General features: G+C 48.7%; 1 protein-coding gene across 1 annotated transcript in view; it reads left to right on the top strand.

Moving 5' to 3' along the window:
• NCAN (neurocan) overlaps nt 1-23,186 on the top strand; it is a 143,296-nt gene that overhangs the window by 19,766 nt on the left and 100,344 nt on the right. Inside the window, exon 3 of the mRNA XM_030219917.1 lies at nt 17,543-17,950. Within this exon, the coding sequence (XP_030075777.1) occupies nt 17,543-17,950 (408 nt within the window). The remainder of the gene's footprint in view (nt 1-17,542; nt 17,951-23,186) is intronic.

Raw genomic sequence — 23,186 nt, 5'->3', positions numbered from 1 at the left:
TCACATTCTTTGGGATTCTTTGGGGTCTTTAGGCAGACACAGAACAAGGTTATATTCCTGTTCTTCCTCCCTCTTACCCTCAAACCCCCTGGTTCTCTTCACTAACCTTCACTCTCTTCACCTTCTATCTCTTCCTCCTCTTTGTTTTCCCCCTTTTCTTCTACACTCAGGCTCAAACTCCTTTCTAGCCCCATTTTCAACTCCCCCCTCCAATCCCTTCCCCCCCCCCCCCCCCCCACAAACACACCAGCTCTGCAGTACCCACTCAATGCTCTTTCCACACATTCAATACATTTCTTCCATTATGAGGATAACACCTGTCTGCCAATGACCCAGTTTATCAGCTGCCTTGTATAGATAACAGCCACTCATGATCACTTAGAGCTAGATTCTAAATATGGTGCCCAAATTTGTGTGCTAAAAAAAATGAGTGCTGAGCGCTCCAAGTTCGGCACCATATATAGAATAGCACATAGTGCTGGGATCTGTGCCCAGCTTTGGGGATGAGGATTTACACCAACTGAAACCTGGTATAAATCCTTGCACCTAAAATAGGTGCAGATCCCCCAAATTCTATAATGCTGCACGCATCTTTAGTGAACATCCATGACCTGCCTGTACTCCTCCCATGGCCACACCCACTTTTCAGTCGCATACTAAAAGATTTGCATGCACATGTTATAGAATAGCGCTTAGCAAGATACACACGTACATCTAAATTGTTGCCTATTAACACCAATAACTGATTATTCGTGCCCAGTTATTGGTGCTAATTGGCTCATTACTCATTTAAATTTTGTGCACTCCCAAATTTGCAAGCGTAATTTTGAGCACCATATATAGAATCTGAGGGTTAGAGGGCAGTTCTGTAACACTGCACCTAGACTATAAATAGAAGCCTGTTTTCCCTTCTAGAATACTAGTATAACAGGTGAAGTACTTGCCTATAATTTATTTATTTGGATTTTGCTCACACCTTTTTTAGGAGTAGCTCAAGGTGAGTTACATTCAGGTACGCTGAGTATTTCCCTGTCCCTGGAGAGCTTATAATCTAAGTTTGTACCTGAGGCAATGGAGGGTTAAGGGATTTGTCCAAGATCACAAGGAGCAGCAGTGAGATTTGAACCGGGCACCTCTGGATATCAACACCAGTGCTCTAACTGCTAAGCCAGTCTTCCACCCCAGGTGAAAACACTTATGTCAGCCACAGAACTGATGTAAGAATGCATGTCTAAATGCTAAAGATGTTCCTGTAACATCTATAACTCCTGCTCTGACAATGACACTGCCTCTGACACCGATTATACCTCTAGCCTTATCTCCTAATACCCTTATACTCATCCTCTAATCGTTTCTTCCCCATCTTCCTAGTCCATCCCCCTCCCAATCTCCTCTCCATTTGCCTATCTATCCTTGTTTACCTTCCCATATCCAACCCATATATTCTTCAAACCTTATTATTATTATGTTATTGTAGTTTGTAACATTCTCCTTACAGGGCTTTGCAATGGGTTTTTTTTTCTTTACTATGTAAGCCGCATTGAACCTGCTGTATGTGGGAAAGCGCGGGGTACAAGTGTAATAAATAAATAAATAGTATTCTATCCGTTATGCATGTAAGTGGGAGTCCCGCCCATGCTCCGCCCATGTGTATGCCTACCTGTCAAATTCATGCTATGTAGGGTTTGTGTGTATTTACAGAATAGTGTGGAGGTGGATCTTCAGCATTTATGTGTGATGTGGTTCTGTAAGTTTTATCATACAAGGCAGCACAAACTCCTGCTGTGCAATGCAGTATTCATTTGGAACCCTACTGAAAGGCTGCTGGATAAACACAGGGGCAGTAGAAGGGTACTGGACCTCCTTGTTCTCTCCCCCCCTCCCCCATCCCGCTGACCCTGACTCCCACTGTGGCTCCCTACTGCTGTTTTGATCATGGCTGGACAGATTCAGCTTCAGTAACTGAAGAACAAGGCCAGTGCCAGGCAGACTTCTACGATCTGTGCCATGCAAATGGCAAAGACAAATCAAGATCAAGCATATGTATGTAGTATCACATCATACCTTACACTATGAGTTTATCTTGTTGGGCAGACTAGATGGACCGAACAGGTCTTTATCTGCCATCATCTACTACTATATATGTGTACATATCCTTGCAAAAATGCCAGTATTCTAATATCATTTATGCTTGGAATTGTTGCATAAGTCTACTTTATAGAATTACCCCCTTAACAACCTAAACTAATGGGTTCTTTTAGTCTGTGCTCTGTATGATTTCCACATCCTTAAACAATATGCATGTTCATGGTGCTTTCAGAAATCCCTGGATTTGGGCTGTACTGTAAAATGCTTAACTTGGCTCCCAGAACTATAGAAAGGATCAGATGAGCTGAATGAGGGGAGCTTCAGGGCAAAAAGGAGTACAAGAGCTGAACACATGGTGAAGAGAGAACTGGCAAGTCCAGGTGTGAGCTGCTGCCAATATCGACTGCAGTAACTGCAAACTGGACTTTACATGAGCTGCTACAATTCACCGATTAATGTCAGAACAGATGGAAGTCTGTAATCTGTGCAAAGAGACTCAGTGTGTGTAATTCAATCTGTCTGAAAATCACCATACAGTTCCTACAGAGACTTAGCGCCCACTGCCCAGTCCATACAGGAAGTGGGTGCTCACTGTACAGTCTGTATGAGGACCAAGCACCCACTATACAATCCATACAGGGAGTGGGTGCCCTCAGTCTGCTGTCAATCTGGAGGCTGATCACCCACCACACAATCTATACAGGGAGTAGGTACTCACTGTACAGTCTGTACTTGGACAAGACGTTTTCTGTACAATCCACACAGAGAGGGGGTGTTCTCAATCGGCTGTCAGTCTATCTAGAGACTGAACACCCACTATACAATTTATACAGAGACTCTCCTGGGAGTTTCTGTGGTAAAATAAGTGCAGATGCTCAGGCTCTGCTGTGTAATCCATGCTGTTAGCCCAGGCTGCAAGTTAAAATGCAAACTTCGTCTGTTTCCCTCTAAAATGAGAGGATTAAAATTGGTGAGATTTAGCAGTATGGCTGTCTGCAGTTCCCTTTCCTCTGCACTAGCTTCTGATTTTTGGGTTTAACTCGGGCTCACTGAGCTGTAGTTTAATTACTCCTGCTCCCTGCTGGCCTGTGTTTACAATCACTCCCCGATCCCTATGCTCTGATCACTTTGGGCATTGCTAATAAATTTCTCCCAGTGGGATGGTTGCTCTGGCTTCAGTGAAAGCTGTGGCCTTGTCATCTGCAAGGATGTTACCAGCATGTCTTCTGCCTTCAGCGCATCAGTTCAGCAGATGGAACTGCACAGGACTAGATGACAGCAAACCAGGACAGGAGCAGTCTATCTGAGACTGAGATATGTGGTTTTAACAGGCAGCTGTGCCACTCACAGCCAACCCTAGGCTGGTCCAGACCTGATTTTCTTTCATGCTGTGTGTGGAATTGGAGTTGTGATTTCTTTAGGACAAGTAGGACCACATCTCTCTGCATGCAATAGGGCAAAATGAGGACTAGCTCAGGGCATAGCCAGACCTCATGGTGAGAGGGGGCCAGAGTCTGAGGTGGGGGGCACATTTTATTCTGCCGCACCACCACCACCACCCCGCCACCTCACCCCCCCCCCCCCCCACCGTCCTGCCGCTCCCCACCCACTACTGCAGCAAATACCTTGGCTGGCGGGGGTCCCCAACCCCCGCCAGTTGAAGCCTTCTTCAGCGCCAGTCTCCAGTGCTGCCGGGTTGCCTGCCCTGTTCTCTCTTCCCCCTCATATCCTGCATGCTCCTTTTAGTGAAACTGAGGACCCCTGCCAGCAAAACCAGGGGCCCAGATGAAATTTGGGGGGGCCCAGGCTCCCGTGGCTCCACATAGCTATGCCACCTGTTTGCATGACCTAGGACTCATGGTTCCCTTGGAAGCTGTGACACCGGAGCAAAGGGGGAATCTATTCCAAAGGTGTCTTATGGTCATTAGGTCTTACTTCATTCTCTGGATGATCTTCTTTCAATCTGGACCCACCCCCTTAAAGGCACATAGTGCCCTTTAGACCAGTGATTCCCAAACTTGACCTGGGGACCCCCCAACCCAACAAGTTTTCAGGATTTCTGCATTTTACACATCCTCCCTCCAATGCATGAGGCTTCCTCTCATCTATATTCATATCCAACCAAGGACTCAACCCATTCATCTACGCAGACGACGTCATAATATACTTTCCCTTTAGACACGATCTAACACAAATCACCAACGAAATCAAGCTCAGCTTGAACACCATGGCCTCATAGGCAAATGCATTCTAACTGAAACTCAACACTGAAAAAACACATTGTCTCATCCTCTCATTGCAACACAATACGCACAAACCCACAACTATAAACACCCCAGACTACACCCTCCCTATCTCGGACAGCCTGAAAATACTCGGCGTTAACAATCGACCGTAACCTTACACTTGAGAGCCAAGTGAACACAATTAAGAAAATGTTCCACTCAATGTGGAAACTTAAGCGCGTGAAACCATTCTTCCCAAGGGAAACATTTCACAACCTAATACAAACAATGGTACTAAGCCATGTAGGCTACTGCAATGGAATTTATGCGGGATGTAAAGAACAAGTCACAAAGAACCTCCAGACCGCTCAAAACACAGCAGCCAGGCTGATATTGTCCCGTCCCGGGTCCTTACCCGTGCTCCCGCGGGGGGGGGGGGAGCGATGGTCGACGGGGCTTGCGGGGTCCAGGGCGGCGGAGATGCGCCGCCGACGGGGCCGGCGCTGCCGCGGGTCGGCCCGAGGCCGGCGACCCGCTGGAGCGAACGCCGGCCTCGAGGAGGGGAACACGCCGGCCAAGATGGCGGCGCCAGCGTCGTCGTCTCCCTGGCCCGGGGGGGACCAGCGAGCAAGCTCCGCCTCCTTGCGCCGGATTGGCGCATTGAATGAGAGACTCCGCCTGCTAGGCAGGCTGGCCAATCCAGGCACTCCTTGCCTGCCAGGGCCGGGGGGATTGGCTCCTCTTCCAGGGAGGGGATGGACTGGCGGGAGATTTAAACTGCGGAACGGGAAGGGTCCAGTGCTTCCATTCCAGATGTCAGAAGCCGACACGGTGGATCTCGGAGTGTTGCTCTTCAGAGACTGTGTTCATCTGCAGGCTAGCCGTCCTTGCTAGCCACCTTCAGAGACTGGTTCCCTCTTCAGGTTAGCCGTCCTTGCTAGCCACCTTCAGAGACTGGTTCCATCTTCAGGCTAGCCATCCTTGCTAGCCACCTCCAGAGACTGGTTCCCTCTTCAGGTTAGCCGTCCTTGCTAGCCACCTCCAGAGACTGGTTCCCTCTTCAGGTTAGCCGTCCTTGCTAGCCACCTTCAGAGACTGGTTCCATCTTCAGGCTAGCCGTCCTTGCTAGCCACCTCCAGAGACTGGTGCCCTCTTCAGGTTAGCCGTCCTTGCTAGCCACCTTCAGAGACTGGTTCCGTCTTCAGGCTAGCCGTCCTTGCTAGCCACCTTCAGAGACTGGTTCCCTCTTCAGGTTAGCCGTCCTTGCTAGCCACCTTCAGAGACTGTGTTCCTCTTCAGCGCTAGCCGTCCTTGCTAGCCACCTTCAGAGACTGTGTTCCTCTTCAGCGCTAGCCGCCCTTGCTAGCCACCCTCAGAGACTGTGTTCCTCTTCAGTGCTAGCCGTCCTTGCTAGCTGCCCTTCAGAGACTGTGTTCCTCTTCAGTGCTAGCCGTCCTTGCTAGCTGCCCTTCAGAGACTGTGTTGCTGACTACCAGCCAGGCCGGCCGTCACCTCGCGGTTCCAGCAGTCCTGCTGGCCGCCTGCAGCTGGGGGCTCAACCCTTGGTGAACGGCGGTTGCCGCGGGTGAAGATTCGGGGTGCGCGGCTGTCCTCTGAGGTCTTGCGGGGCCTCAGGGAACCTAAGGGCTCACCTATAACAGAAACAGGACAGGGAACGGAAGCCATGAGCTTGCCTACGCAGCCTGATCTACGGGACCTAGCCAAGGTACTTCAGCAACAGCAGGAGCAGTTGAACGCACTATCAGGGGCGCTCCAAAACGTGTGCTCTCAACTTTCCACGCTTCAGGTACAGAACCAGGCCGACTCCCCGTTCGGGAGGGTTCCGCGCGGGACCTCGGTTCCCTGAGCCGGCACGATATGATGGGGCCCCCGGAGGGTGTCGGGGGTTCCTCAATCAGTGCAACCTGGCCTTCCGGATGCAACCGGAGGCATTTGCTTCAGACCAAAGCAAGGTAGGATTTATCATGGGCCTGTGCGAAGGGAAGGCCCTGGCATGGGTGTCACCGTTAAACGAACAACAGGACCACATCTTGGACGATTACGGCAAATTCCAACGCCGTTTCCGCATGGTGTTCTGTTCGACCTTCCGGGCAGACCGTCGTCTGTGGCGTCGGAACTGCTGCGAATTCAACAGGGGGAGGGGACGGTGGCGGACTATGCCATTCGATTTCGGACCCTAGCCACGGAACTGTGCTGGAATCAGGAGTCCCTGGTGGCCATATTTATGGAAGGCCTGCAAGAGCGGATCAAGGACGAATTGGCAGGAAGAGAGGTCCCGGGACAATTGGATGCACTGATTTCGCTCTGTATACGAGTAGATACCCGGTTCCAGGAGCGAGCTAGAGCCCGGGCGGAACGGCAAAGGTGGGCGCAGGGCGCCTCCCGGACCGGTAAAGGCCCGTCCCCCCGCCGTGGGAACCGGGACTCCAAGGGGAATGGGGAGGAACCGATGGTGATTGGCCGGCAACGGCTGGCTCCCTCAGATCAGAAGAAGCGCTTGTGGGACGGACTGTGCCTCTATTGCGGTGAGGCAGGGCATTTTGTCCGTACTTGCCCCGCTCGGGCGGGAAATGCTTCCCCCAAGGCACCTTGAGGGGAGGGGTCTTGGGGCATTCCGCTCCCCTACTGCCAATAACTCTACGTTGGCACGAGACCATGATCCAGACCCAGGCCCTGGTGGATTCTGGGTCGGGGGGCAACTTCATTGGGCACGAACTACTACTACAGATGGGCTGGCCCACACTTCCTCGTCGACCGGCGTTGCAAGTCACCTCTATTCAGGGAACTACCTTACCGCAGCCGGTCACAGACATCACCCCCTTTTTGGGACTTCAGGTAGGGGAGGATCACCAGGAGGAGGTTCAATTCCTGGTGCTGCCCCGGACCATTCACCCGGTGGTCCTAGGGTTGCCCTGGCTACAGTGTCATAATCCCGTGATTGACTGGATCGGGGGAAGGATCCGGTCTTGGGGTGACACCTGCCGGGAGACTTGCTGCAGGGTCCGGACCGGCGGCTGCCCCGCATTAACTATGGCGCCCGAGGGGGGCCGGGCTGATCTAGGCTCCCTGCCAGTGGCCTATCGGGATTTCATAGATGTGTTCAGCCCCGTGGAGGCGGAGAGTCTACCGCCTCACCGCTCTTTTGACTGTGCCATTAGATTGATGGCAGACACTACGCCACCCCGGGGCCGACTGTATACCTTGTCCCGGGGAGAGTCCAAGGTGATGCAGGAGTATATCCGGGAGAATCTGCAGAAGGGGTTCATCCGTCCCTCTACGTCCCCTGCCGGGGCTGGATTCTTTTTTGTTACCAAAAAGGATGGCTCCTTGAGGCCCTGTATTGATTATCGAGGATTAAATGCCATCACCATCAAGGATCGGTTTCCTCTACCGCTCATTCCTGAACTCTTTGACAGGCTGCAAGGAGCCCAGATATTTACTAAGTTGGATCTGCGGGGGGCCTACAATCTGGTTCGGATCCGGCAGGGGGACGAGTGGAAGACTGCATTTAATACTCACGAGGGACATTTTGAGTATCGGGTGATGCCATTTGGACTATGCAACGCCCCCGCGGTGTTCCAGCGATTCATCAATTTTGTGCTTGAGGATTTGTTGAACTCCACGGTGATAGTATACCTGGATGACATCCTGATCTACTCCAAGGATCCCGCCGAACATGTTGGGCATGTTCGTGCGGTGCTGCAACGGTTACGGCGGTTTCGCCTGTTCGCCAAGCTCAGTAAGTGCGCTTTTCATCAGCGGTCTCTGCCATTTTTGGGACATATTCTCTTACCCGAGGGGTTGCGGATGGAACCTGACAAGCTCCGCGCTATTCGGGAGTGGCCACAACCGCTGGGATTGAGAGCGCTACAGCGTTTTTTTGGATTTGCGAACTACTATCGCCAGTTTATTCCTCAGTATTCACAACTGACGGCGCCGTTGACGGCGCTCACTAGGAAAAACACGAATGTCCGGGATTGGCCGCCAGAAGCGCAAGTGGCTTTCCGCCAGGTAAAGGAGGCGTTCAACTCAGCGTCCATCTTGTCAGCCCCGGATCCAGAGAAACCCTTTATTGTGGAAGTGGACGCATCCGCTTTGGGAGCCGGGGCGGTCCTCTCTCAGGTGAATTCCAAGGGCCGGCGCCAACCTTGCTCTTTCTTCTCTCGGAGATTCTCCCCGGCGGAACGTAATTATACAGTAGGGGATAGAAAACTCTTAGCATTAAAGTTAGCCCTGCAAGAATGGAGACATCTGCTGGAGGGAGCTGAACACCGGTTCACGGTGATCACGGACCACAAGAATCTGCTGTATCTTCAAGAGGCTCAATGGCTCAATCCCCGACAGGCCCGTTGGTCATTGTTTTTTGCCAGATTTCATTTTCAACTGGTTTTTCGGACTGCTGCTCAGAATACCCCTGCGGACTCTCTCTCCAGAGCATTTGAGGTTCCAGAGGAGACCAGGGAGATCCATTCCATGTTGGATCCGGCATGCCTCAGCGCGGCCGTGGGGGAAGTCGCTCCTACGAAAGAAGTAGTGCCGGCCGCCGATCGAGCGAAGGTAATGCAATGGGGGCATTCGTCCAGATGGGCCGGGCATTTCGGATATCAAAAGACTCTTCGTCTTATTGCCCGACAGTATCGATGGCCTCAAATGAGGCGAGACATTCTTCAATTCGTCACCACCTGTCCTGTGTGCGCCCGAATTAAACCAGTAATCGGGACCCCCTTGGGGAAGTTACAACCACTGTCCGTACCGACAGTCCCCTGGACAGAGCTATCCATGGATTTTATCACCGACCTCCCCAGCTCCCGGGGACACACGGTGATTTGGGTGGTAATTGACCGTTTTTCCAGGATGGCCCATTTTGTTCCCTTGCCGGGACTTCCTTCGGCGGTCTCCTTAGCCCAACTCTTCATTCAACACATTTTTCGACTTCATGGGCTGCCTCTTCGGATTATTAGTGACCGAGGACCACAATTCACCTCACGTTTCTGGAGGGCCTTGTGTACAGCATTGGGGGTAAAGACCCATTTTTCATCAGCGTACCATCCTCAAACCAATGGCATGGTCGAAAGGACAAACCAAACATTAAAAGGGTTCTTGCGAGCATTTGTCAACAAGCGTCAAGATAACTGGGTCTCCCTGCTTCCTTGGGCCGAGTTTGCATATAACCACAGCGTCCACTCGGCCTCGGGAGACTCTCCATTCTTCTTGGTATATGGACAACATCCTCGGCTTCCAGCACCTTTTCCGTCTGGATCTCCGACCCCCATGGTTAATGTAACTCTGGCGGATCTGCAAAGGGTCTGGGAGATGGCCCGAGAACAATTGCAGAGGGCAGCTGCCAAATACAAGATCTTCGCAGATCGTCGCCGGCGAACCTCTCCAGTCTTACAACCAGGGCAGAAGGTGTGGTTAAGCACGAAATACCTCCAACTCCGGGTGCCCTCTCGGAGATTAGGACCTCGGTATATTGGACCATTTGCAATCCAATCGCGAATTGGAGCTGTGACATATCGGTTGCGATTACCTAGTACCCTGCGGGTGCATAACGCCTTCCATATTTCCCTATTGAAAAGTTTTCGAGGATCTCGATGGCACCCCAAACGGCAGGAAGCCGAAGCTCTAGAAGCAGATCCCGATCCAGAGTATGAGGTGGAGGATGTTCTGGATTCAAAGAAGCGGCGGGAAAGGCTATATTATTTATTGTCCTGGAAGAATTTTGGTCCCGAAGACAACTCCTGGGAGCCCGCGGCGAATGTACATGCGCCAGAGTTGATCAGAGCCTTCCACGCCCGGTCTCCTTCAAAACCCGGGCCCGGGGAAAAGGGGACATCCGGGGAGGATACTGTCCCGTCCCGGGTCCTTACCCGTGCTTCCGCGGGGGGGAGCGATGGTCGACGGGGCTCGCGGGGTCCAGGGCGGCGGAGACGTGCCGCCGACGGGGCCAGCTCTGCCGCGGGTCGGCCAGAGGCTGGCGACCCGCTGGAGCGAACGCCGGCCTCGAGGAGGGGAACACGCCGGCCAAGATGGCGGCGCCGGCGTCGTCGTCTCCCTGGCCCGGAGCGGACCAGCGAGCAAGCTCCGCCTCCTCACGCCGGATTGGCGCATTGAATGAGAGACTCCGCCTGCTAGGCAGGCTGGCCAATCCAGGCGCTCCTTGCCTGCCAGGGCCGGGGGGATTGGCTCCTCTTCCAGGGAGGGGATGGACTGGCGGGAGATTTAAACTGCGGAACGGGAAGGGTCCAGTGCTTCCATTCCAGATGTCAGAAGCCGACACGGTGGATCTCGGAGTGTTGCTCTTCAGAGACTGTGTTCATCTGCAGGCTAGCCGTCCTTGCTAGCCACCTTCAGAGACTAGTTCCCTCTTCAGGTTAGCCGTCCTTGCTAGCCACCTTCAGAGACTGGTTCCATCTTCAGGCTAGCCGTCCTTGCTAGCCACCTCCAGAGACTGGTTCCCTCTTCAGGTTAGCCGTCCTTGCTAGCCACCTTCAGAGACTGGTTCCGTCTTCAGGCTAGCCGTCCTTGCTAGCCACCTTCAGAGACTGGTTCCGTCTTCAGGCTAGCCGTCCTTGCTAGCCACCTCCAGAGACTGGTTCCCTCTTCAGGTTAGCCGTCCTTGCTAGCCACCTTCAGAGACTGTGTTCCTCTTCAGCGCTAGCCGTCCTTGCTAGCCACCTTCAGAGACTGGTTCCGTCTTCAGGCTAGCCGTCCTTGCTAGCCACCTTCAGAGACTGTGTTCCTCTTCAGCGCTAGCCGCCCTTGCTAGCCACCCTCAGAGACTGTGTTCCTCTTCAGTGCTAGCCGTCCTTGCTAGCTGCCCTTCAGAGACTGTGTTGCTGACTACCAGCCAGGCCGGCCGTCACCCCGCGGTTCCAGCAGTCCTGCTGGCCGCCTGCAGCTGGGGGCTCAACCCTTGGTGAACGGCGGTCGCCGCGGGTGAAGATTCGGGGTGCGCGGCTGTCCTCTGAGGTCTTGTGGGGCCTCAGGGAACCTAAGGGCTCACCTATAACAGAAACAGGACAGATATTTGGTAAAACACAATTCGAAAGTGCCAAACCCCTCTGAGAAAAACTGCATTGGCTCCCAATCAAAGAACACATTGCCTTCAAAATCTGCACCCTGGTCCACAAAATTATCTACAGCGAAGCCCCAAGATACACGACAGACCTCATAGACCTACCATCCAGAAACACAATCGGATCATCACAAACATACCTAAACCTCCACTACCCGAACTGCAAAGGACTCAAATACAAATCAACTTATGCATCCAGCTTCTCCTCTATAAGCACACAACTATGGATTGCACTGCCAAAAGCCATGAAAACAACTTACGACCATATAAACTTCAGAAAATGACTAAAAACCTACCTGTTTAAAAAGGCATATCCTACCAAACCAACATAAGTGCCTGAACTCTGCAACACAACAAAACCACAGCTCGTAATGGACACCACATAACCCTTCCTCTCTTCTATCCCCACTACGCCGAAACTCATGAACCTTATTCGACAACAATACCACCTTCTATTTGTTTCTCTACCGGACTTTGCGAACGCCTTTACGGTACTATGTAAGCCACATTGAGCCTGCAAATAAGTGGGAAAATGTGGGATACAAATGTAACAAATAAATAAATAAAAATTGTGGATATGCTAAAAACCCAGCTGGCTAAGGATTTCCCAGGAAGTAGCAAAGCAAGCGATCTGCAAGATCCAAGATGGCAACAACACACAGTAGACCAATGAAGAATGTTCGTCACCAAGATTTATTCACCACAACAATCATAATAACACTAAACTGAATTAATTGGTCTGCTCATGATTTCTCAAGACAGTTTAGGGAACCCCTGCTTTAGGCACAGGGAAGAGCAATTCTATAAAGAGGTGCCTATCTAGAGCTGGTGGGACAGCTCATGCTTAGGTTGCTAAAACCCACAGGTAAATTATAGTATTGTAGAATTTACATGTGTAACTGTGCACTCTGCTCAGACTCCATCTGGGTGTGAGCCCACCTGCAACCTTTGTACTCTCACATTTAGGCACATAGAATGATGCGTAGCCAGAATATTGGCATTTGCCCATGTATTTGCACACATATGCAGGTAAATGCCAACATCCTGGTTATTCACATGTGTTCTTGGTGTCTAAATGGAGACAATCTCTTTACAGAATTATCTCCAAGGTGCCTCTTCTGAGAGAAGATTGCCTTTTCCTAAGTAGTGTGGCAACCCTAGTGCATACACTTCTATAGCGCTTGGTGTGTGTGTGTATGTACACCAGTTCTGGGTTGGAAGTGAGTGGGGGTGGGGGTGGCTGGGTGAGTGCATTTGTGTGTGTACCTGTTCTGAGCTGAAGGTGTGTGTGTGTACCTTTTCTAGGTTGAAGGTACCTCTGAATTTCTGTGCATGTGTGTATCTGTTCGGGATAGGAGGTGTGTCAGTGTGAGGATAGGGGTGGATGTGTGCATGTGGGTGTAACTATTCTGTGCTGGAGGGATGTGTGTGTGGGGGGGGATGTATGGCTGTATCTGTTCTGGGCTGGAGATGGGTGTGGTTTGGTGGTGTGTGTCTGGGTGTGGGTGTTATGTATGTGTACCCGTTCTAGGCTGAAAGTGTGTATGTATATGCGTGTGTATCCATTCTGGACTGGAGGTATGTCTGGGTGGGTGTGTGTGTATGTGTGTGTACCTGTTCTGGGCTGGAAGTATATCTGTGTAGGGGGTGGGTGTATGAGTGTATCTATTCTGGGCTGCAGGTGGGTGTAGGGTTGTGTAGGTGGGTGTAACTGTTCTAGGCTGGAGGTCTGTCTGTGTTTGTATCTGTGTGGGTCTCTGTGTGTGTACCTGTTCTGGGCTGAAGGTATTTGTGTGTATGTGGGTGTGTGTGAGTGGCTGTGTGTGTGTACCCATTCTGGGCTGGAGGTATATCTATGTCTGTGTGTGTGTGTACCTGTTCTGGACTGGATGTGTGTGAACCCACTTTGGGCTGGAGGGGGTGTGTGTGTGTGTTTGTGTGCTTCTGGGCTGGAGGTATATCTGTGTCTGTATCTGTGTGGGTTTATATGTGTGAACCTGCTCTGGGCTGAAGGTGCTTGTGTGGATGGGTGGGCGCATTTGTTAGTACCTGGAAGTGTGTGTGAGGGGTGAGTGTGTGTATGGGTTTATCTGCTCCGGGCTGGAGGAGTGTGGGTGAGGGGGTTTGCATGTGTGTGTATCTACACCTGTTCTGGGCTGGAAGAATGTGGGTGAGTGGATGTGTGCTGGTGTATGTACCTGTTCTAGCCTGCTAATCTGAAAAATTCTTTTTCTTTCAATAAAGGAAAGTGGTAATTTCGTATAGGTTGAATTGAATTAAAGTTCTAGTTTTGCAAAGGTAGAATTCATGCATTTAAATTTCTTAGTACTAACAATAAAATTGTGCCTATTTTTGTAAGCCAAAGAATTTGCTGTCTGATGGAAGTTTTGTTACCCAGCTTGTAGGACGGCAGCTGCAGCCTAGCTTCTATGTCTGTAACAAGGAACATGAAAGAGTCTGTAAGTGGTTCCCTAAGTGCTGATCTTTGCTTGCCATGTTTTGTGATTTATCTGTCTAATAAGTTAAAGAGTGACCACAGGGTGAGCAGCAGCTTCAGGCCACATGTACTGCTAAGCTTATAAGGTTGCAGCTGCTTACATCTATCTCTGTACTTTCTGCAGTGCCTGAGAGTGGTTTGGCAGGTTGGGGATATCCAGTTTGCTACCATCAAGCAGGAGCCTTTTTTTCAGCCCTGGAGTTCATTGTACTCACCAGACCCTTGGCATTTCTTTAGTTCAGATGTTCCACACAGCATCTGAAATCAAAACGTCATTAGAGAGCCGAGTTTTCCATAACGCTGCTACACATCTATAGAGCTGTACAAATACACAGAAATGGTTCCTGCTCTGTAGATCGTGATTCTAGTTAATGTACAGGACAAAAAGACTTTGAGAAATTCATCTATTAAGAACATTGTTGAAACCACCAAGGCTGTGATCAGGAGGAGTGGAGGAGTGGGGGGAGGAGGTTGTAAATATTTACAGGCAGCCTGGATTTGAACAATTTTTGAATTTGTGCTACAGGTAGGAATTTAGCACATAATGCTAAATTCCTACCTGTAGCACAAATTCAAAACCACACAGCACTGCAAAATATTTTTCATTTAGGAGCAAAGGCTTACTGTATACACCTTCACTGCATACCTGAGAACCAGAACAACAACAGCCAAGGATGCTTTTCACTTTAAGATTTAAAGACCAGTCAGCGGGTGTCTTGAAACAGCTCCGGCGAAACGTGGACCATGTCGGGACCTGTTTTCACTCTTTAAGTTAAGTGAGAGCCCATAAAAAAAAAATTTGCACAGAAAATGTTATGTATGGCACTTGGAGGCATCACTTTAAATTAATAGAGTTGTGAATCGTACTATGATTATATGCCTGGACAACTTTGAAGACCTTTGAGTCTGTGATTGTCCTTTGGAAACATATGAGCACATCCCTATATATATTTGTATACATAGGGGGAAAAATTGTTCAAAAAGACTAAATGAAAAGTATTTTGCAGTGCTGTGTGGTTTTGCTTTCGTGCTACAGATGGGAATTTAGTATTATGTAGTTTACTCACCTTTCTCTTCTAGCTTATAAATTAAAATTTTCCCATTCTCTTTTTGGTGGATTTGAAAAAGGCCAGAGAGGAACCATGACACAGCTTAGGAAGTCTGGTCCAAGTGTCCGTTGCAGCAAGGTGGAAAGCACAGAGTTGGGAACTGACGGTGGAGATAAGGGTGACCTATGTAATGACTAGAGTTCACAAGGAGGGGTGCAGGGAAAGAGGGCAGATAGTTCAGAGCTCCAGAATGAATGTGGTTTGTAGGTGGGTAAGAGAAGTCAGATCCATATGGAGAAGCAAATGAGGAACCAATTTAGAGATTTTAGGAGAGAAGTTTTAGCAGTAGAAGATAAGTCACGCAGCTGAATTTTGAACAGACAAGTGGAAAGAGATGATTCAGTGGGAGACCTGTGAAGAGCAGGTTGCAGTAGTCTAAGTAGAAGACGATGAACAGTGGAGAAGGGTTTTGCTAGAATGTTTAGCCCGAAGAAGGTTTGGTGATGTTATAGAGAAAAATAAAGGCATTCTTTACATTGCTTTGGATGTGTGCAGGAAAGGAGACACAGAACCTCAAGGTTACAGTCTGAGGGGACTGGGAGGAAGCTAGGTAAGGGTGAAGAGGAGTAGTGCTTTTGGAGAAAAGATAGGAAGCTCTGTTTTGCCCTGGTTGAGCTTAATGTGATGATGGGTGTCTCTGGCAGCAATTTCAGACAAGCAGGCTGTGATTTGGGCTTGGATTTTTCATGAAATTTCTGGTGTCACCTGCATAAAGATGGTACTGAAAGCCAAGGGAATGAATAGGGAGAGAAGAGACGAGGTTCGGAGGCAGAATCCTTCGGGCCACAGATTGATAGTGGAAGATGTTTATCCACCAGAGGACACACAAGAAGAATGAGGAGAATGGCAAAAAGAGATTCAAGAGAGCAGAAAGTCCCAAAATCCGTGTGAGGACAGATTATCAAGGAGTAAGTGGTAGGCACAATGTGAAAAACTACATAGTATTGTCACAACACACACAGCCGCTGTCAACCAAAACCACTGATAAAAAGTTATCTGTGGTGGTTAATTCATTTAAATGCTGTAGTTATGTTTCGATGTTGCAACCAGTTCGAGTACGTGCTGGTCTAGAAATTCCAATAAATTAAATTATTTTGCATGAATACCCGTGTCACAGAGAACAACTGTCCTCGGGTTTGTGACAATGTGCCTTCTGCTTAAACAACAACTAAGCAGGGAGAGGAGAGGGAGGGGGATGGACCCACACCCCGCTGGAAGTAAACCTTCTACCTCCATATGGTAAGCTGCTGCCCGGACTCTCACAGTGCAGATCCCACAGAACCATGATCTCCAGGCATGCATGCAAGATTTACAGGCACAGGACAAAGGTAATCATAGCAGTGCAGCTGCAATCAATAAAAATAAACATTTTAAAGCTGTAATAATTCCCCAACAGATGCCCATTAAGCAGAATTGAAAACAGCAAAATCAATTCATTTGGGCTGCCAGCAAAATGGCCTGTGGATGAGACATGATGAACACAAGGACGGGGAGTTTGCAGTTGGTATCTTCAAGCTGATTTAAATGTAGATAAAGCTTCATAAGAGAAAAACAAACTCCAGAGACTGTAGCATCGGTAAAACCGAATATATGAATCGGGATTAACACAGAGATAAGAGTCTTTCATCTATAGGACTGGAGGACTCAGGGGATGGGCATAGGGGTACAGAGTCTGTTACCTCTAGGACTGGGGGGCTCAGGGGATGGGCACAGGGGTACAGAGTCTGTCACCCCTAGGACTGGAGGGCTTAGGGTCTGGGCACAGGGATATACAGCCTGTCACCTCTAAGACTGGAGGGCTTAAAGGATGGGCATAGAGAGATATATTATAGTCTGTTACCTCTAGGACTGGAGGGCTCAGGGGATGGACACAGGGATACAGAGCCTGTCACCTCTAGGACTAGGAGAATCAGAGAAAACTCAATCATTTTAAAAATCGTTTGCTCTTCTTCACTCCCCCTGGATCTCATTATTCTGTTTGTACCCATGCTTTGGATGTGTCAGACTGGTGGTACCATATGCTCCTGACCACAACTAGCACAGCAGTACAGTGACTTAAAGAGGGCACAGCTGAGTAGCAGAAGCTCACCAAACATTTCAAAACAAGAGAGAAATAAAAATAAGGAAAGCAAAGAACTGGAATGGCTTTGTTTCCTCTAACTGCTGAGTGAATACACAAGAACGTATTTTTTTAATAGTTCTGTTGCTTTAAAGTTGAATCAGAATTTTAATAAAGAAACATCACCTTAAGATATAAGTGTGGGCAAGCAGTAAAGGGTTTTAATTTGGTTCTCTTGGGTTGTTCTGCTGAAATGATGATGGGTATAATAAAAAGACACAGACATTTGTCTGCCACAGGGAATGTGCTTCTCTACCCTGGATGTATAGGAAATTCTTCTCTGTTTTCAAATGGTACCAATATCTTCAAACATTAAAAAAGCACAGGGGAAAAATAGAGATGTATCATTTCCTCTTTTTCTTTTGCTTGGTTCAGAACTTTCTCCCATTTTCTGTCTTCTGACAGGTCTAGAAGACACTGCTAAGTCAGTGCGTATCAACAAAGTGGAGCATGAGCCAGTGCGGGCTGCTCTGGCAGAAAAAGTGGCACTGCCTTGCCTGTTCGTTCTACACCCTTCTTCCTCCAGGAGGCAAAATGGCTCCCCAGATCTTCCTCGTATCAAGTGGAGCAAAATCCAGATCAAACCACAGTCACAACAGAAGGAGAAGGTGCCTATCCTGGTGGCCAAGGACAACGTTCTGAAGGTGGCACGGGGCTACGAGGGCCGGGTGTCACTCCCCAGTTACTCTCAGGACCGGTATAATGCCACACTGGAGATCATGGCCGTGCGCTACAGTGACTCAGGCATCTACCACTGTGAGGTGGTGGTGGGCATTGATGATGAGCAAGACATGGTGCCCTTGGAAGTTGCAGGTAAGAGCAATGAGTTGACTAGGGGGGGAACTCAGAGATACAGAAAAGAAGAAGCCAGCTAGTAAGAGGTGGCACTTGAGACCTTGCCATGCATTCTACGTTGACCCTACACCTCTGTTTATTTGGTACAGAAATAATAATTTTCCTAATCAGGTCAACATAAGTTTGGGGTATTTTTAAATAACTATCTTGTATGGTCTCGTTCCTTAGCCTGCAATTCCCCCAGAGGACAGTCAGAGATAACCCAAACCCTGCATGCAAATCTCTCTCATGAATATTCATCATGGATATCCTAAAAACCTGGTTGGCTGGGGAGCTCTCAGAACATGCTTGGGAATAGTACCGCAGCCCCAACCCTGATCGAACCAGTAGTGGGGAAAGGTGAAAGACCAAGCCATGAACTAAACCCAGGTCCCTTCATATGGCAGTGTATTGCACTATTGTGGCTTACTGGGTCAGGCTATATTTTCTCTCTATCCTTCCTCTCCCTGGCTAACTGTTATTTGCTGATTCCTCAGCCTGTTCGTAGGTCTCCTGTGTTTTTTCATATTTTTAATTTATGTTCCTTGCTCTGCTGTCTGGTACTACAGAGCTGCTGAACTTGAAGTGTCAGATCTCTCCAGGGGCATTGACAAACCAAGCCCCACATGCAGCTACATCTTCAGCTGTTGGAAAGTTATAAAAAAAAGTGAAAAATTCCTGTTCTTTTGGCATTGCTGCATGACAGGCCAGCAGAGAGAAATCCATCTTTAGCAATTATGCCCTCTTTTCATACTTACCACCTTTCCAGCTGGCATCTTCATTATGTTACTGCTGTTCCAGGTTAGCACACTGCTTGGGCGTCCGGACCTCTCTTTCACTATTTTGATTAATGTTGAAAATGTTTTCCCCAATGAGTTCCAAGCTCCAAATATGCGCAAACAGCAATATACCTACAGAAATGAAGCAAAAAGGCCACCCAAGGGCAGCTTAACCATGCAGTGAACTAGGTAGTCACCTAGGGCATCAGTTTCTAGGAAGCAGCAAAGAGCAGCTGCATTCAAAGCAAGACAATAGGTCCTGACAGCCAGACAAACTCAAAAGAACTCTTAGTGTATACTCCTGCCCACTCTCCCTGTGGATAATTTTCAAATAGCCATTTTGATTATATATATATATATAGATAGATAGATAGATAGATAGATAGATAGATAGATAGATAGATAGATAGATATAGATATATTTATTTATTACATTTGTGCCCCGCGCTTTCCCACACATAGCAGGTTCAATGCGGCTTACATAGAGGGGCATAATCGAACGGCGCCAGCCATCTATATGGCCGGCTATCTTCGGGGCCAGCTCCACAAAGGGGCGGAGCCAACAGTATTATCGAGAAAGATGGCTGACCATCTTTTCTTTCGATAATATGGTTGGGGCCGGCTAAATCTCAACATTTAGGTCAAATGTTGAGATCGCCAGGTTTAGAGATGGCCGGCTTCAGTTTTTGGCCATAACGGAAACCGGGCCCGGCCATCTCAAACCCGGTGAAATGCAAGCCTTTTGGTCGTGGGAGAAGCCAGCATTTGTAGTGCACTGGTCCCCATGACATGCCAGGACACCAACCAGCCACCCTAGGGGGCACTGCAGTGGACTTCAAAAATTGCCCCCAGGTGCATAGCTCCCTTACCTTGTGTATTGAGCCCCCTAAACCCCTCCCAAAACCCACTCCCCACAACTCTACACCACTACCATAGCCCTTAGGGATGAAGGGGGGCACCTACATGTGGGTACAGTGGGTTTTGGGAGGGCTCAACATTTACCACCACAAGTGTAACAGGTAGGGGGGGATGGGCCTGGGTCCACCTGCCTGAAGTGCACTGCATCCACTAAATACTGCTCCAGGGACCTGCATACTGCTGTCAGGGAGCTGGGTATGAAATTTGAGGCTGGCATAGAGGCTGGCAAAAAATGTTTTTTTAATTTTTTTTTGGCTGGGAGGGGGTTGGTGACCACTGGGGGAGTAAGGGGAGGTCATCCCCCATTCCCTCCGGTGGTCATCTGGTCAGTTCGGGCACCTTTTTGAAGCTTGGTCCATAGAAAAAGGGACCAAGTGGAGTAGATTTGCTACAGTTTGTATAGAACTAGGTTCCAATTTATATAGGCCAATGAGATCAAGGCCAATGCAAGTCAAAGTTTAATATTTCAAGTTTGATGTCCATCTGTGCATTTTGACAGGATTTTTCTGGGATGGGTGTGGTTGATTGGGATAACTAAAATTGATGAGTTCAATTATGAAAATCTCGGGGTGGGGGTTGGGATTGAGACCGAAAGTTCATCTGGGGCATATAATGCCCTTAGAGTGACCCTGAGGCCGTCCATCTGCAGTCCAAAGAGAAAGTGGATGAATTTTGCATATTCATGGGGAATGGAAATGGGGGTTATCTGACCATTTCTTCCTTTGTGTCTTAATGCCTTACTACTTGGAACTATTTTCAAAATACCTCCATGCTCAGTAGCATAGAATGGGACCTGGGTTCAATTTTGACTCAGGTTTTCTATTCTGTGGGTTAGTAGAGGCAGATTATATACTGTAGAAGGGGGCAGTCATCATGTGATGGATTTGGGTTCTATGATTACAGCAGTGGCATAGCCAGACCTATCATTTTGGGTGGGTCCACAGTTAAGATGAATGGGCTTTCCAAACCTCCTTGGCCCCCTTTGTCCTGCATCTCTCTCTCTCTCTTTCCCCCTGCTCCCAGATCCAGCATTTGCCCCCCACTGCCCTTCCCCGTCTACCTCAGCATCTTCACTGGTGCAGCAACGACACACATCCACTCATTGCGCTGACCTTGGAGGCTTTCCTCAGTTGTGTCCTGCCAGAAAGGAAACAGGAAGTGATGTCAGTGAGGGCAGGACATGGCAGAGGGAAGACTGAGTGGCCGACACAGGCAGCGGATGAGCATCACTGTTGCACCAGTGAAGATGATGATAGATTGGAGGAGGGGGGAGTTGCTGGATCTGAGGCCAGGAGACAGTAGAAAGGGGTGACTGCTGCTGAAGTCTTTTGGTGGACCTGAGCCAAGAATGGATGGGTCTGTGCCCACCCAGGCCCACCCATAGCTACGCCACTGGATTACTGTCTCTGTTCCTGCAATGACTGAGCATTGATCCAATCTTTTCTTCTGTTCTATTACTCAGTTGTGGTAGCAGGACAGGGAACTTGTAGGCATGCCAGGTGGTTCTAGGGCCCCAAGGTCAGCCTAAAGTCAGTCCTCCTGTTGGCTATAGAGAGTTGTGGTTCTGGTATTTCTAAGGCCACAGATTGGTCAGCATCTCTCTGGTGACATGAAGCCTTCTGCTGGCCTCATTGGGTAGCACTTTTAAATATCCTCAAACCTGCCTCTCAGTTTTTTAAGTCACAGTATCACTACAAATCTGTCACTCCTGGAATCTGCTGTCATCTCTAGAAGAAATTTGAAACATCCCAACTGCTCTTTGTGAACTGTGGTATACTCTGCCAGGTCCTTATGCAGTATTTCACAGAACTTCATTAAAAAGACAGAGTTCTACAATGTCTGTCTATATTTCAGCCTGGGATTTAGAACACCAGGAGATATCTAATGCCAATGAGCCCATAAAGAAGCACTTTTAAGTGCCTATTTCAGATTTTGGCAGCCTCCCAGTTTATCTTGCTTGAAGGCTTTTTCTGTTAGTTCTCACATCTTAAAGACAACCCCTTCACCTCTGCCTAGCCCCCACCCTTCAAAAAGCAACAGGACTTTTAATACTGAAATTGCAGGAGCTTTTTTCAAAGTGGAAAGAATGATATTAAGTGTCTGTTGGGGAATGGTAGCAGTCTGTACCTCTCCTTTGACATCATGTTCTCTCTTCCTAGACCTAACCTTGCTTTCTGAGCAAATTCTGGGCTTCTCTTTCACTACAAAATTTTTCCTTAAGTGTCCGGATTTCTGAAATTCAGCTTGAAATCAGACTTGCCTGGCACTTGTATCTTTGATCTCACCACTATAAGAATTGGAAGTATGCCAGTTTAATAACCTCTGGAGACTTTCTCTTTTGGCATTTTCATATGATGGAAGAGGAGAGATGTAATTTTCGCCTGGCGTTTTCTCAGTGTAGGCCAGATTCCCTGATATTCAGCCGGCAGCAGACAGACTTTTCCTTGTCCGCCACTGGTGCTAAAACCGAAAATTGAATTTCTGCTTTTTTTTTTTAAACCAGCTAGCACATGCCCAGTTAAGTTAATATTCAGACTTAACCAGCCATGGGCTAACACATAAAGATAGGACAGCTATTTATGCACTAAACATGACCAGTTAGCTCTGAATATTGGAAGCTAATCGGACTCTGCCCCTGAAATGCCCCTGATGTAGCTGGCTTCCACTTCAGTGCTAGCCAGTCATTTGAACCGCTACTAACCGGTTAAATGACTGGATACAGTTCAAGCTTCTCCTACTAACCTACAAATGCACTCAATCTGCAGCCCCTCACTACCTCTCTACCCTCATCTCCCCTTACGCTCCTACCCGTAACCTCCGCTCACAGGACAAATCCCTCCTCTTAGTACCCTTCACCACCGCCAACTCCAGACTCCGCCCTTTCTGCCTCGCCTCACCCTATGCTTGGAATAAACTCCCTGAGCCCATATGCCAAGCCCCCTCCCTACCCATCTTCAAATCCTTGCTCAAAGCCCACCTCTTCAATGTCGCTTTCGGCACCTAACCATTGTACCTCTATCCAGGAAATCTAGACTGCCCCAATTTGATTGACTGCACTTTTTTGTCCTTTAGATTGTAAGCTCCTTCGAGCAGGGACTGTCCTTCTTTGTTAAACTGTAAAGAGCTGCCTAACCCTAGTAGTGCTCTAGGAATGTTAAGTAGTAGTAGTAGTAGTAAATGACTGGATAGCTGCATATAAGCGAGTTAATCGGTTGGCAGCCATTCCCAGCCAAGTTAACTTGCTTTGAATATTGGCTAGTGTATGTCCACAGGTCGTTTTCCTTGACTAATTCAGCTACATTGTTTGCTGCAGGAAACAGGGACATTAATTGTTCTATGAAAACAAAGGGCACTGAGCAGGACCCATCCTTATGCGAATGCCACAGCTAAAGGGTACCTGTAACTTGGGAAAGCCTGGGTGCTTTGGAGGAGAGATGACCCCACATTTGTAGTATTACACTCTGAAATAATTCAAAACAGGAAAAAAAACACAATGGAGAGGTAAAGATAGAGAACAA

The sequence above is a fragment of the Microcaecilia unicolor genome, chromosome 11 (assembly GCF_901765095.1).
Source record: "Microcaecilia unicolor chromosome 11, aMicUni1.1, whole genome shotgun sequence".
In the NCBI taxonomy this organism is placed as follows: domain Eukaryota; kingdom Metazoa; phylum Chordata; class Amphibia; order Gymnophiona; family Siphonopidae; genus Microcaecilia; species Microcaecilia unicolor.
This window is presented reverse-complemented; position numbering and strand designations above follow the sequence as displayed.